We start from the raw sequence: 15,114 nt of genomic DNA on the forward strand, positions 1-15,114 counted from the left end.
TACATCTCCCCGAGAGCCCTCAGGGGAGACTAGGGAACTCTACGCCTACTCACCAGCAGCTCACCTTCTTCCCTTCGCCCGAGAAGAAGGCTGAAGCCGGCAAACAGCTGATACGCGCTGTTTTGCCGGCTTTTACATAGAACGCTGACGGGAGGCTGTCAGATTGCCTCCATCGGCCGCCGGCAGCCACCGGAAGTCCGAATATGATTATCTTGAAACCACTTTTTGCACACAGCAGCAACATGACATGGAGCTGAATCCTATTGAAATAAAAATGCTTCATTGTCTTGGAAAAGATCATGTGTGGAAGGCTTCGGTTTGGGCTCAAGTATTTCATTAATGTATTTTTGGCCATTTATATTCCCATTAATTACACAAATTCTGCTCACACCTTTTGATGTCATACAACCCCAGATCATAACACTGACTGGGTGTTTCATGGTACATGTAATGCAATCAGGATGCAAATCTTCTCCGATTCTTCTCCTTATGTATTTTATGCCATCACTACCAAACTGAGAGGTTGGTCTCATCACTCCAAATAACACTGTCCCATTGTTCCTCTATCCAGGTAACATGGATTTTAGCCCAGTTTAGTCTTTTCAACCTTTGTTTGAGAGATAAAAGTGACTTTTTTCGTGGAATTCTAGATTTTAGGCCAAATTCCTGCAGTCTGCGCCAAACAGTCCTTGCACTCAACTTCACATTGCATTGCGCCATTTCATCTTGTATACACCCAGATGATTTTCTTCTGTCACGTAGGCACAGTTTCTTAATTCTTCTATCATCACTTGCTATTGTGCACCTTTTCCTGCCTTTACCAGTATGGTTTTGTAGTGACTTGAATCTCCTTATACCTCTTCAAAAACGTAGAAATGCCACCTTTGGTTAAGTTTCCACCAATTTTTCTTCTAATTTCTTTATAGCTGTAGCCTTGTTCACTTAATAATACTATTTTACATCGCTTTCTGGGCAACCAGTCAACTCTTTGCACCATTACTTTAATTTTATTACATTTTACAAGCTCACTAAATGAAAGAACACAAAAAACCCCAACCAACTTGATAGGGATCTCATAACACACTCACAAATGTCCTCCTCTCAGTTTCAATACATGACATCAATAACTGAATCCTACTCTGATCTGATTGGCTCATTGCCAAAACAAGATGACACCTGATTGGCTCTCTAAATGCTCATGCTCATTGGCTACAATCAGATGAAGGAAAGCTACCTGATATCAACCTAAGCAAATTGTGCTTCCTTTTTCTGGTTATTTGGCTATAACCTTTCATAGAATACAGATAATTGAACAAACTTTGTTGCATTACATTCTTGATTAACGTATCTTTCCATTGATATATAACTTTATGGTACTACTTCAAAAGACAGTGGTGTTATTAGCCATCAAACCTAAAATGTACACTTTTCCCAAAAGGTTTCCACAATTTTGGCCACTACTGTAACCTGGCCAGTATTATTCCTCCTATAATGAATGGTTCATAATAGTGCTCTTTAAATAAGACTTAATGTTTTAGCCTTAGTTTAAATTACAGTATTCATATCCTTAACAAAATTTCAAACCAAATTATGGGTTAGAAAAGCTTACCTTTATCTTTTTGTGCAGTAAGCTTGCCCAGTCACAAATGAAAACAAAATGAGGTTATTGCTCTGTCCAGTTTCAGTTTTTCAGAAGTTTGATATTAATATTTATTGCTGAAATGAAAACTGCTATAGCAGATGCACTCTTAAGGAAGAAATTTGAGATATTGTAAGGGACTAATGCAGTTTATTATCCAATCTTACACTGAGCACTGCATTATAATAATTTCTAAATACAGTTTAGATTGTGATTAAATGTGATTATACAGTACTGGAAAGAAATACATTTTAATAAAAAGGAAAGCTCATTAGGTAGTCATGGTTAATAGACAAGTTTAATAAAAATAAGCTTGAAAAATAAAAAAAAATGTTATGTCCAATACAATCTTACATTTTAATTTATAAATGCTGCTAGTGCATTTTATTGGTTAAGAAAATTTCATAAGTTATATAATATATTAAGTAATGAGGAAGGATTGTAAACTCATATAAAAAGAAACTTTAGTTTGTGTGAGGATTAATGTAAGAAGTTTATTAGCTAAAGATGTGAAAGACAAATAGTTTCATACTGATAGTTAAAATCTAATCTTAATAATTTAGGATACTAATTTTTAACATGACTTCTTTGAGGGAGAATAGTGTAAGTATCCCAGTTGCCTGGCCTGTTGCTTTAAATCAACAGTCTTGGAATGTTATATGATAAGGAAGATATTGCAGTTTTGGCATAAATCTGTCCCAGCTTCTTTACCTGCTAATTTTCAGATTTTTACAGTGATAAATTGACTTTTGGAAAAAAATTGTTTAAAGGGATTTCGATACTGTATCTTTCCATAGTTTTCCTCTAAGTTTATAACTGGCAATAAAGGGGTTGAAGTGTACAGATAACCGGCAACCTTTGCCTTTATCTATGTGGTGTGTATATATATTTATGTGTGATTTTTTTTCTGGAAGTCTATCATTAATTTATCTCTTTAAAATTCTATTTAATAAGTAAATTTCTGATAATTTAAACAGATTTAATTGCAAGTAAAATTGCCTTTTTGTGCATATTCTTAAGTTTTTTTTCATCTATCTATACCCCAAGTGATTAGAGGTATATATTTCTTAAGCAGACACCATACCAGCTTGTTTTCTGTTTTCTATTATTTTATCCTGTTTTCTATTATTTTATCAAGAAATCAAGCAATATGTGCATGTACTTTGTGATATAATTAAACTTAAAGATTACTTTAACCATGATCCCAAAGAGGTGTGATTGCAGTAATTTACTTCATAGATTTTTTTTCAATATTATTAAGTAATGAATGGAGAAGAGAATAAAGATTCTATTTCTTCTCTTCTAACATTTATATACATAGAGCGGCCAAATGTAATGAATTCAAAACATTCAGGATTGATACAAAAATATAACTTAATGCACAATATATAATTACAATGGAACTAACACAATTTTTCTTTTAATCAAATGATAGGGTTAATATTTATGGTTATTTTCTTGCAGTTTAACTCAACAGCAAAACAACTTATTGAACTAGACAAACCATCAGTTTCTACAGTAGATTCTGGAGAAGGCACCTCTGGTACATCCCATTGCAATTCAGTTCAAAAGTATACTGATGTGAAGAAGAACACCAAAAAACGCCATTCTTTTACTTCCCTTACCATGTCCAATAAGGCTTCACAGTCTTCTCAGAATCGTCACTCAATGGAAATAAGCCCTCCTGTTCTCATCAGCTCCAGTAATCCAACTGCTGCAGCACGGATAACTGAGCTTTCAGGTCTTTCTTGCAGTGCACCTTCTCAGGTAAAAGTGAAAATCAAGGTGTATCATTTTTAAATGACAGTTTACAATATTGTCAAAATAAATGGGGTATAATTATTGATCTAAATATTTTTATATTTGTATTAAAGTAAGCAGATCTTATTTATTAAAGGATAATCTTGAATTATTAAATATTTTTATCTGAAGACAGCTGTTCTTGCTTTTTACATGAGGTTTTTTTCCTCACTTTAAATAGGTTATCTTTTAAATGTTTTCTAGTAAAGTTTAAAATAATTTTATTCCTAAACTAGATAACATTTAAATAATGTTAGTTACTTTAAAATTTGTGGTTAAAATCTTCCAGATATAAACAGATTGGAATGATTGTTCGCCCTTCACAAATTGAGAATTAGATGAGAATTTAGGTACAGATAGTCCTTGACTTATGACTGTAATGAAGCTTGCCCATCATAGTCATAAGTGATGACAGTCATTAAGGGGGTGATCAACCCAGTTTTACAAACTTTGTTGAAGCTTGCTAAAAATACTATTTGAAAGTGATAACCCCGGTTAACATTGCACAGAGTTTATTTATTCTGTATAGGGATGCATAAAAGAAGAAATCATTTTGATAAAATTGATAAAAGTACATTTATTCATTTAATTTATATGCCACCCATCTCACTATCAAGTGATTCTGGGCAGCTTACAATATGATAAGATATAATATAAAACAATTAGAGTATTAAAAATTAAGCATTAAAATTAAAACATTAAAAATATAAAAAATGGATAAAAGGAATATTGTTATTATTTATTAATAATATTAATAAATCTCATAAAGAAATCTCAAATACATTAACCATAACATTCATTTGTATCACACATTTGTACTTAAAAGTGAAACGTATATAAATTTTAAGACTAGAAATAATTTATATTAAATATGAAGGTAATATTTTGTTGTAAAAGTATTTCACTTTTTCACTTATGGAACGATTGAATTTTCTGGATGAGACATTAATTATGTTTAATGTATCTGCTGTTAATAGGTTCACATTAGTACCACAGGACTAATTGTAACCCCACCACCCAGCAGTCCAGTAACAACAGGACATTCATTTACCTTTCCACCTGAAGTCACTTACCAAGCTGCTTTTGCTGTAAGTGTAAGTATCATTTCACAGATGTTAGAATAGTTTTTATGGCATTTTATCTCACTTGGCACTTTGTGTTTGAATTCTAGAAGGTACAATTTCAATTTATTATTATTACAACCAAAGGCCAATACATAAATTAAACATTCAAATAAAACAAAACTAAACAGAACCAACAGAAGAGGACATAGCAATATATTACAATTAATGATGTAATCAATGGGTGACCAAGGTCTGCCTAGTTTTACAGACAGTATAACAAAAACTAGCTACCTTCAGAAAAACTGAATCATACTGACCTGACAATAAAAATACCTTGAATATAGTCTAATGCTGGATTAAAACACATAATAAAATTAATTATAAAAGATTATTAAAAAGATCTAAAATGTTTTTGTGTTTCTGGCGAATCCCCAATGCTGCTGCGCAGAATCTAGCCACCTGCACCATGATCACTGCCTGCTTGTCCTTAAGCAGCCACTGGAGATAAATACTTTCTGAACAACCAGGATACCTATCAATTATGGGAAGGATATGGTTTTTCTGAATAGCTCTATAGAAGGAACATTGAAGGAGTATGTCCAATGGTCTCCACCTCTCCTGAGCCACAGGAGCAGAGTCTTTTCTGCCAACAGTGTTTTTTTATACTTGCCATACAGGATGGCCGATAGAAATGCATGGCAATGTGCAAGCGAGAATGCTTTCCGGTGGTTTGCTGACTCCAACTGACTAAGATACCTGGCAGGTGTAACCACGTATCTAATAAGAGTCTGGAGCCAGAAACTGCGGAGCCATACCTAAGTCTGCTTGCCTCTCAATGTCCTCAATCCTTTGATGCAAAGTTTGTTTTGCTTGGTCGTAGTCCAATTTGAGAATTGAGGCCGGCGAGAAGCCTAGTTTGGCAAGGTTAGACTTGACTGCCTTGATCAATGAAGAGGAGAATTTATCTTGAAGAATTAATGGAGCAAAGCCTTGCAAAAAGCAATTAAGCCTTAGCCAGATGTTTAAGGAAGCTATACAGATTCTTGCTTCCACTTTTATCAATCCTGTCTCCAGGCGCAGAAGTGCGTTTAGGACACAGCGCAGCATCTGGAGAATTGTTCTGATAAATTTGGATTGAATTCTTTCCAGTGGTATAAAACACGAAGCTGAGGGTCCAAGCAAGGTCCCGTAGAGAAGCTGTGCTAGCGACTTGGCCAGAAAGAGCTTAATTGCAGCTGGAACATAGTGTCCTCCCTTTGTGCGGAAAAAATTAAGAATGGCGTTCGCTGATCGTTGGCCAGAGGCAGCCGCATATTCTCCATGGGCTTTTCGTGAGCCAGTGGCATGGAAGACCACCCCTAGGTACTTAAAGGTGATTACCTGCTCTATTTTGTGGCTATTTAAATACCATGAGTACTGTTTTGGCCTTTTTGCAAAAGCCATAACCTTTGTTTTCTCATAATTTATGTCCACTTTATTATATTTGCAATACTGGACAAGGGCTCGCAAGGTTCCTTTAAGGCCAACTGATGTCCTGGACAGAATCACAGCGTCATCTACATAGAGCAGCAGAGCAATGCTTCGGTTACCTATTTTTTGGGGGTGGTCATTTGGATTATTTAACCATGTTACCATATCATTTATGTAAAAATTGAAGAGCAAGGGGCCCAAAATGCACCCCTGTTTAACCCCCTTTTGAGTTTCAATTGACGTCGAGAGACCCTTGCATATTACACCTCACCTTGAGGGATGTTTTGGTATGTAAGGCATGTAACAGAGGAATCTGTGATCAATTGAGGCAGCTTCCAGCTTCTCCCATAGCTTAGTCCTTGTAACTGTGTCAAAAGCTGCCTTTTGACACAGTTACAAGGCAGTGTATAATGATACAGATCTATCTGATGCATATTTTTCAATCAAATGATGAAGAACTAAGCACTGATCTATGGTGCCTCTCCCCTCTCTAAATCTGGCTTGTTCTTCGGCAATCAGGTTCTCAAGATCCAGCCACTCCTTTAATTTATCTTGAAGGTGTTTGGCATAGAGTTTGCTGATTATATTTAGCAGACTTATTGTTCTGTAATTGGCAGGGTCGTCTTTCCCTTTTTATAAATTGGGACCACAATTGCCAAGCCCCAATCCTCTGGGACATGGCCGGTGGAGTCAATATAGGTGAATAGCGCTACCAGGACAGGTATCCACCACTCCACATTATTCTTTAGTAATTCAGCCAAAATGAAGTCAGCTCCTGGAGCCTTCCCGATCTTGAGTTGGCCAATGAGGGATTTAATTTCGACTCTGAAACTGGAGGCCACTCAGGTAAATCCTTCATTACAGACCTTGTACTCTCGCTGGAGGGGTATTCATACATTCTCTGAAAATGAAGTTCCCAGGTTATAGGAGATATATGACAGTCTAATGGGGTATAGATTCTTTCAGAGTGGCAAGCTATTAGACCCCAAAACAAGGAGGAGTTCTTTTGCTTTGCTGCCACAATGAGCTGTTCCCAGAAAGACTTTGTGTCTTGTCTCTTCTTGAATGCAATCAATTGCTTGAATTGTTTTTTGAGTGTAAGTAACTGTTTAAGAATTGCTTTATTGCCATATCCAGTCTCGCTTTTGTACTCCTTGTATGTCAAGTTAAGGGCTTTCTTGGCTTCTATGCAATCCTTATCAAACCATGGTTTGGAGGCGGTACAGGATCTCTTAACTGAGAAATTTTGGTCATGTGCTAATAATGGTTGTAGCTCGTAAACTAAAGTTTTATATAGTTCTAATAAGTCTTGAGTCAGGTTGGCTGATATAAAGGCTGTGCAGATTTTTTGAAAATTATCCTCTGTTAGGGCTCTCCTTACCTTCTGATCAAGTTGTTGGGCCCATTTGACCTGACATCTTGTTAGGCCTGCTGTAGAGATTGCAGGGATAAAATGGTCCTTGGAGGGTATCTGCCTGATAAAGGGCTTCATGTATATACACAGAGGTAGATGATCACTTTCTAGGTAAGGCAGGACTTCAAAATTTTCTATACAATGTACTAAGTCCATAGAAGTTAAGATGTAGTCAATGGTGCTAGTTTTGGACCCTGCCACAAATGTAAATTCGCCAGGATAGTCACCAGGCCATGAGCCGTTAGATATGAAGAAGTTAAATTTATTTGCCAACTTGGCAAGACAGAGGCCAGCATAGTTACCTCTAATGTCTTTGGAGAGTCGTATGATGGGGGGGGGCATTGGTTTGTATAGGGACCTCCGATGGTGGGTATTGATGATGTTTCATGAATAATGTATAATCATCTGGTCCCAATCTGGCATTCAAGTCTCCCACTAGTAGGATCCTGGCATTTGGGTGTTCCATGAGTTGTTTACGAACATAGTGTTCTCACTCCAGCCATACAGCAGTGGTTTCAGCTTTTCTTAGTGAAAGAGGGAGATAAACATTAATTATCAAAAGCAGGACTGAGTCCAACTTCAGGAGAAGGGCCATAGCTGAATGGTTTAAAGGGGTAATAAGTGAGGACTCTGCTCTCAAGTTGGTAGAAATAAATATACCCAGCCCTCCTTTCAGTCTCTCTGAGCCTCTGCCTGGCCTTGCTTCCAGCTTATATGAATAATAGCCATTAAGCAGGAGATCATCCACAGTCCAAGTCTCTTGGACCAATGTAATATCCTTACCTTTCAGAGGATCAGAGTGATTAAGGGCTCTAAATTGATACCATCTGGCTACATTCCATGACATGATGTTTAAAGTGTTTTTCTTGCACTGGCCTTCATATAGTCAGTTCAAGTTCTCCATAGAGGTACTTTATGGAGGATAGTTATAATTTGTTATTTGATGCATTAGATTGAGTAGTTGTTGTCAATGCTTCTTTTAAACCATCCAGCCTCTGTGTATTATTAGCTTGCTCAGGTTCTGGCAATACATCGATAAAGTCTATCAACTTTTCTGGCACACCCTCAGCAGCATCAGTGACTGTGGGTAACTCAGTTTATGGATCACTTCTCTGCTTTCTCAAGGTCGATTCAGCTGCCCTGCTTCAAGCTTATCAGTATGAGGTCTGTTGTTGCTTGGATTTAAAGCAATAGTTCCCTCATGGAGAGACTGAATCAGGAGTGGGCGCAGGTTCCCTGAGCAGAAGACACGTATTGGAAATATTAAAAAACTGCTCAGGAAGTGCTTCATTCTAAAAAGCATTGAGGGAATTATGGACTGCTTGAAGGATAACAAAATTCTCATACATTGCCTTCTTGCTGGCAACCACTCTGCATGTAATAAATCAATCTGAGTATACTCTCAGCGGAGCAGCTGGCTCAGAGACTACCTAACTGCTTTTCTATCACTCCAACGTCCTCTATTTCTTCTGTTGTCGTAGATTTGCAAGGTTACCTGGTTGGTCTGTAAACTGAGGTTATAATGGTCACCTCTAGAACTATCTGATTGGGTGTTGTTTTCTTTGTGGATATTCTTTCCTCTCTCATTTATAGAAAGGAGAGAGGGGCCTATTCTAGTTTCCATTTCTGCATTAGCCATCCATTGTCTATCATTATGTGTCCTCCTGGGTCCTTCTGCAATGTTTGTTTGACTGCTGATAAACTTTGCAAAAGAGTCTTTCAAGCAGTCAATCTTATTTGTGACAATTGATAAAAGTTCGTAGATTGAATTTACAGTTTGAGCTGTGAGCAAACATTGTCTGGAAAAGAGATCTGTTTCATTCTCCCTTACTAAGTTTGTTACTATCTCATCCTGTGCAGGAAAAGTAGGTGCTGAATTCCAGGGAGGGGAGCTATTTTCTGTGAGAGAAACAGAAAGTTCTATATGCTGTTTGCTTTCAAGTTCGGTTTTTAAATCCCATTCCAATGAGTCACATACAGATGAGTTACTTACTGGAGCAGACTGTCTATTTGCAGTGAAATCTTGCATTTTCTGCTGCTTCAGTGGCTTGGAAAAATTCTGTGCTGCCGAGTGAACACGCTGTCTCTTTCTCCTTTTCCCCATTCTTGGTAATCCTGGCTTGTAGAGTTGTTAAAATGTAGGTAAAACAATAGTAGTCTCTCCAGTATATATCCTTGATAAAAAATCTTTGGCTGTTATAAAAAGTCAAACAAGAGTTAAAACAGATTTAAAAATAGGTTAAAATGGGTTAAAATGTAGTGTTAAAAAGGGTTAAAAAGTTAAAATAAAATAAAATAAAGCTTTTACTTTTGGAGGAGCTCTTTACAGCCTTTGCTGCCTGTCCCTAGAAGGTACAACTTCTGTATTTACAGTGGTACTGCGGTATTCATAGTTAATTGATTCCTGGAGGCACGATGACTACCAAAAACTATGAGTATTAAACATTTTTTTCCCTTAAGGAATAATGTAGTGACTCACAAGGCAGCTGACAGACAAGTTCTAGCTTGTTCATTGAGTACCAAACAAATGATGAGTAGTGGGACAAAAGTTTCATGCCAAAATGTGTTGAATACCAAATTTGATGAATTTCAAAACAGTTGAGTACCAAGGCACCACTGTATTATGTTCATTGGTGGGGGAATAAAGTGTCAAAATTATATTTGGTCATTCCAACACAAGGACATTTGAGAATTCATATGCCTTCAACCTACTTCATGGATGAGCTGTGGTGGCACAGTGATTAAAATGCAGTACTGCAAGCTATTTCTGCTGACTGCTGGCTGCCAGCAGTTTGGCAGTTCGATTCTCACTGGCTCAAGGTTGACTCAGCCTTCCATCCTTCCGAGATCGATAAAATGAGGACCTAGAATTGTTGGGAGCAATATGCTGACTCTGTAAACTGCTTAGAGGGGGCTGTAAAACACTGTGAAGCAGTATATAAGTGCTATTGCTATAACACTTGCTATACAACAAGGAAAGTGGTAGTAATGGCCAAGTATTCATGCTATATCAATTGCATGATTGCTATATAGGCACGAGACAATAACCAAATCTTTTGGTATTGTCTTGTGATTATATAGCAATCATGCAAGCCCAGGAAAAAGAATAGCTTCTTTAAAGAACATCCAATAGGTATAAAAAAGATTTCCATGTTAGATCTACAGTAAATCATCATTGATTATTTTAGATTTGAATACTGCATACCTTTAACCAACTGTATTCCATTTAATGGAAAATGGAAGGATTTGAGCTTTAAAAATGACTTGACAAAAACAAGAATTTAATAACTAGCTATCAAACACGCATATATACATGTGCATAAACAAAGAAGATTGATAAAACTGTGTGGCTAGTGTATAGTTGAGATGAATAAAGGATTGGAGAGAAAATCTATTCCATTTTAATGTGACTTTTATAATGAAGTGTTCTGAACAAGCATGAACAGAAATGTTGAAAAAGGTATATATGATATAAAATATGCAGAAAATATTTTAGGAAAAGTTACTTGCTAAAATGTACATATTAAGAAATACATATACATTAAGTAAAAAAAGCATAAACTGCAATTTCATGTAAAAGTTAGGGTTAGGGTTAGGTAAAGAGGTAAAGAAATACTTTGTAGAAATGAAATAGAACAGACATTTCTATTCATATATGTTAGATTACTCATGTCAAGCCCAGATGGATGTATTTATGTATAACAAATGATAACCTTGAAATATCTTCTAATTCTTATTGACACGGCAGACAGAACCATCACATAATGTGCATGCAGTGGAGGAGAACAGAAGTAAGAATGATCCTTGACTCCATTTAGTTAGAACGGTATAGTTTACTAAAGATCAAGCAGAATGCAATAAAGCAAAACCAGAACTGAAATTCATGCACCAAAATCCCTAAGTTTAACTCTCCCCTCCCTCCAGTCACTTCCCACTGCTGGTCTCCTGTTGCTCAATCATATTCAAATGACCTGTTTTGGGAATGGTCTGTTCAACGGTGGACTAGCTGGTATGTACCTGCATGCCGTTCCCAGCTATCTGACCTTGATGTAATGTCTCCAGAAGGTACAGCAAGTAGTGAACTTCTTCCCTCCCATCCAGTTTCCTACCCTCAAAGTTCATGGCAGAGTAGCATCAAGCAAATGCAAAGTGCAAGCGTGAGGTGGCAGTTCTGACAATAAAATTGAATGTTATTAAACTGCTCCAGTTGCATACTTTCTGAATTAGTATGTGGCCCTATTAATTATATCTTTTTCATAAGTACAGGAGATATTTCAATGCAAGTTGCAAATAAGATATATATGATGTTAAATACAACTGAAGAATGTTACCATATAATAACAGAATAAGCTAAAGCTAGAGATAAATGCATTCCATGTTTGTTTGTTTGTTTATTTATCTCATATGGCATAATAGAATACAGCATTAATGCATAAAAGTCACAAAAGCAGCATATAAAATGTGTATCAAAATGCAAAATACCAGAACAGTGAGTTATTTTAAAAACATGCAATACGAAGAACAAAATTATGAATAAAATTAAATTATTCATGAGCAGTTACTAGAGTGGCTTAGCCTATGGCCTGATACCTAGATTGTTTGGCATTGGATAGAAGTGTCCTTGAGATTTTGTAGTTCTTGCAGGGACCCAAGGAACCTTCCGAGGAGACATTCCGTCACAATATGATGTAAAGTTTGCAGGGCATTCCCACAGTCATAGTTAGCATTATCAACCAGCCCTATTGTATTTCCAATATTGATACCTGCCATGGTTGGTTCAGATCCAGTTGAGCACTTTCCAGATTTTCCTTGGAAGATCAAAACCAGAGGGGCATTGTACTCAATCAGACACCAAATTAAACAGATCTTGGTTAGAAGCTGCCCATCCTGGCTCCATGCTGTCTCAATATCAAAGTCTTCTCTAACTAATTGCTGTCCAAGTTTCCATGGTGAGTTCCAAAATTTGAGTCTGAGTATTTGATCATGACAGTCCTTATGTGTAGATAAAAATCAGTTTGCCTCATATTTCTGCCACTCCCTATTATGCTGTACAGTGCAGTTTTCAGTTTGCCAGATGTTCATCTAAAGCTATAAATAGTGAGATTAGTATCATGGGAGATACGTGCAACTGTAGTGGGTATCTATATAGTGGATATGAATATTTTGTATTCATATAGATTTATGCTTTGTTTCTTCTTGGGTTTGACGCCTTTGGGACCTTTGAGTGAGGATTTAGTGGAGTATGTGAAAAGCTATACTATACCAATAATAATAATAATAATAATAATAATAATAATAATAATAATAATAATAATAATAATAATATTGGAAGGGACCTTGGAGGTCATCTAGTCCAACCCCCTGCTCAGGCAGGAAACCGTACACCATTGCAGAAAAATGGCTGTCCAGTCTCTTCTTAAAAATTTCCAGTGTTGGAGCATTCACAACTTCTGGAGGCAGGTTGTTCCACTGATTAATTGTTCTAACTGTCAGGAAATTTCTCCTCAGTTTTAGATTGCTTCTCTCTTTGATTAGTTTCCATCCGTTGCTTCTTGTCTTGCCTTCAAGTGCTTTGGAGAATAGCTTTAGTCCCTCTTCTTTATGGCAACCCCTGAGGTATTGGAACATTGCTATCATGTCAATAGAAAGATTCAGGATTCAAGCCAGCAGTTTCAAAGTATATTTTTCTCTGTTCAACAGAATTTTCTCCATTACTTTCTTAGCTATTCCTGTAGTACTGCCTTGCGCTGTTTTGCTTTTGTTTTTAGTTACAAATTAGAGGATAAGATGATGCCCCCAAGCCTATTGTATACAAGAGTCACTGTCAACACAGTCCCAGATTAGAGAACTGTTTTATAATTTCTATTAAAAATATATATTTATTCTCCCTTTCAATCAGATGCTATTCAAGGAAGCATTTACTCTTCAGAACATTGTAGGATAGCCTACTATTTTATCTATGTATATATTTTCTGGTTAGATGTTTTTTCCTTCTTACGTAAATACTTCACATTTCTGCCCTTAGAAACACTAAAAAATACTCCTTTCAGAGTGATTTTTTTAAATGGAAGAATTGTGGAGCACAACTGACCACAGTAACGACCTAGCTTTTTAAAAAGATTTCATGTTCTATTGTACAACTTTGTAAAAATTACTACTTTTATTAATCTTGAATTACAAAAACTAACTACAATAGTAACTAATTACAGACAGTAGTAAGCCTTTGTAATTTAAATGTAACAATACGAACTTCCGGTGGTTTTCTAACCCGTCCGCCCTGGGGATGTGTTAAAGCCTGACGGAACGGTGCTCAACAGCTGTTCCGCGGCTTGGAACCTCTCTCCCCGGGTGAAGGGGAGGAAGTGAGTTTTCCTGGATAGAGGTTGAATTCCCTAGTCTTCTAAAGATTTTTTCTTTGGAGGACGAAGGTGAGAACTCCCTTGGAGTCTGGGTTTTCTCCGCACCTCGGGCCGCCTTTGTTCTTTGGAACAAAGCCAGACGCTGCTTCCACATCTGCTAATTGAAGAGACTGTGAGTAAAATTAAAAGCAGACGGAGCTGATCAGGAGGATCGGAATTTGGTTAATTTGGGACTTTAACTCAGAAGATAAATAAGTATCTTCCTCATTTACTATCTAAACTACAAGAAGAAGAAAAAATATGGCCGCGGAATGTCTTCCTTTTGTTTAAAGTGATATTTAAGAGACGTTCACTTTTACTTGACGTTTAAGTGAAGACAAGGAAACAATGTAACATTTTCTAGTTTAAGTAAATTGCAAGCTTCCTCTTTCCTTTTTATTATTAATACACTTCTCACAATTATTGCTTTTATAAGATTATACAAGATTTTATTTTTTTTTAAAAAAAAGAGATGGCTTCAAAACGTACTGGAATTTCTGCTCTTCCGAAAGGTCAGATTTCTTCTCCGGTTGTTCAAACTTCACAGTAACCTAAGCCAAAGACGCCCCCTCCTTCTCCCCCACCGTCATCACTTACACTTAAGGACTTGCAGGATACTTTGATGAATACAGCGAAACAGATCAGAATAGAGACAGCTGAGCTTTTTGAAGAGAAGAACAACAAAATGAGACAGGATATACTGTTAGCTTTTCAAGGTTTAGCAGCTCACATAGAACGCTTAGATGGACGGGTGGACGAGGTGGTGGAAAATGTTGAAAGATTAGAGGACAGACTTGGGAAAGTAGAGGATAATGTGGATATAACTCAGAATGAAATTATTATGTCACAATATAGAGATATGGAATATGCTTTTTATTATTATTATTTATTATAGCCTTTGTCATGGTCAGATCACGCACTCCTTAGGATGGACTTCCGGACCGCTTCCCCTCGCCGCAGGGAGACGGAACCACCTAGATGGTTCCGTCCCAGGCTCCTGATGGACCCGGAGAGGTTTCTGACGGAGCTTGGGCCATATCCCGAGGAGCTAGGTCACGACTCGGCGGAACATCAGGCTGCGGCCTGGGATGTGGCCGCAGCCGCAGCACTGGACCGAGTCGTGCCGCTGTGGCCTCTGACCCGGCGTAGATCTCAACTAGCCCCTTGGTTTACCGAGGAGCTGAGAGAGATGAAACGCCGGAAAAGACGCCTAGAGAGCAGTTGGAGGGTTACCCGAACCGAATCCGACCGAACACAGGTAAGGATGCATGTTAGATCCTACCTTGTGGCGATGAGGGTGGCGAGGTCTAATTACTACTCCACCCTCAT

At 37.2% G+C, this 15,114-nt stretch overlaps 1 protein-coding gene across 1 annotated transcript in view; it reads left to right on the forward strand.

Moving 5' to 3' along the window:
- The window catches only part of SH3RF1 (SH3 domain containing ring finger 1), a gene marked incomplete at its 3' end in the record, with an annotated part of 67,341 nt that extends 62,808 nt beyond the window's left edge, over nucleotides 1–4,533 (forward strand). The window contains exons 5-6 of the mRNA XM_015814418.1: nucleotides 3,104–3,406; nucleotides 4,417–4,533. Coding sequence (XP_015669904.1) covers nucleotides 3,104–3,406; nucleotides 4,417–4,533 — 420 coding nt within the window. The remainder of the gene's footprint in view (nucleotides 1–3,103; nucleotides 3,407–4,416) is intronic.
- Nucleotides 4,534–15,114: the final 10,581 nt, after the last annotated feature.

The sequence above is a fragment of the Protobothrops mucrosquamatus genome, unplaced genomic scaffold (assembly GCF_001527695.2).
Source record: "Protobothrops mucrosquamatus isolate PMUCROS unplaced genomic scaffold, P.Mucros_1.0 scaffold_88, whole genome shotgun sequence".
Lineage (NCBI taxonomy): Eukaryota > Metazoa > Chordata > Lepidosauria > Squamata > Viperidae > Protobothrops > Protobothrops mucrosquamatus.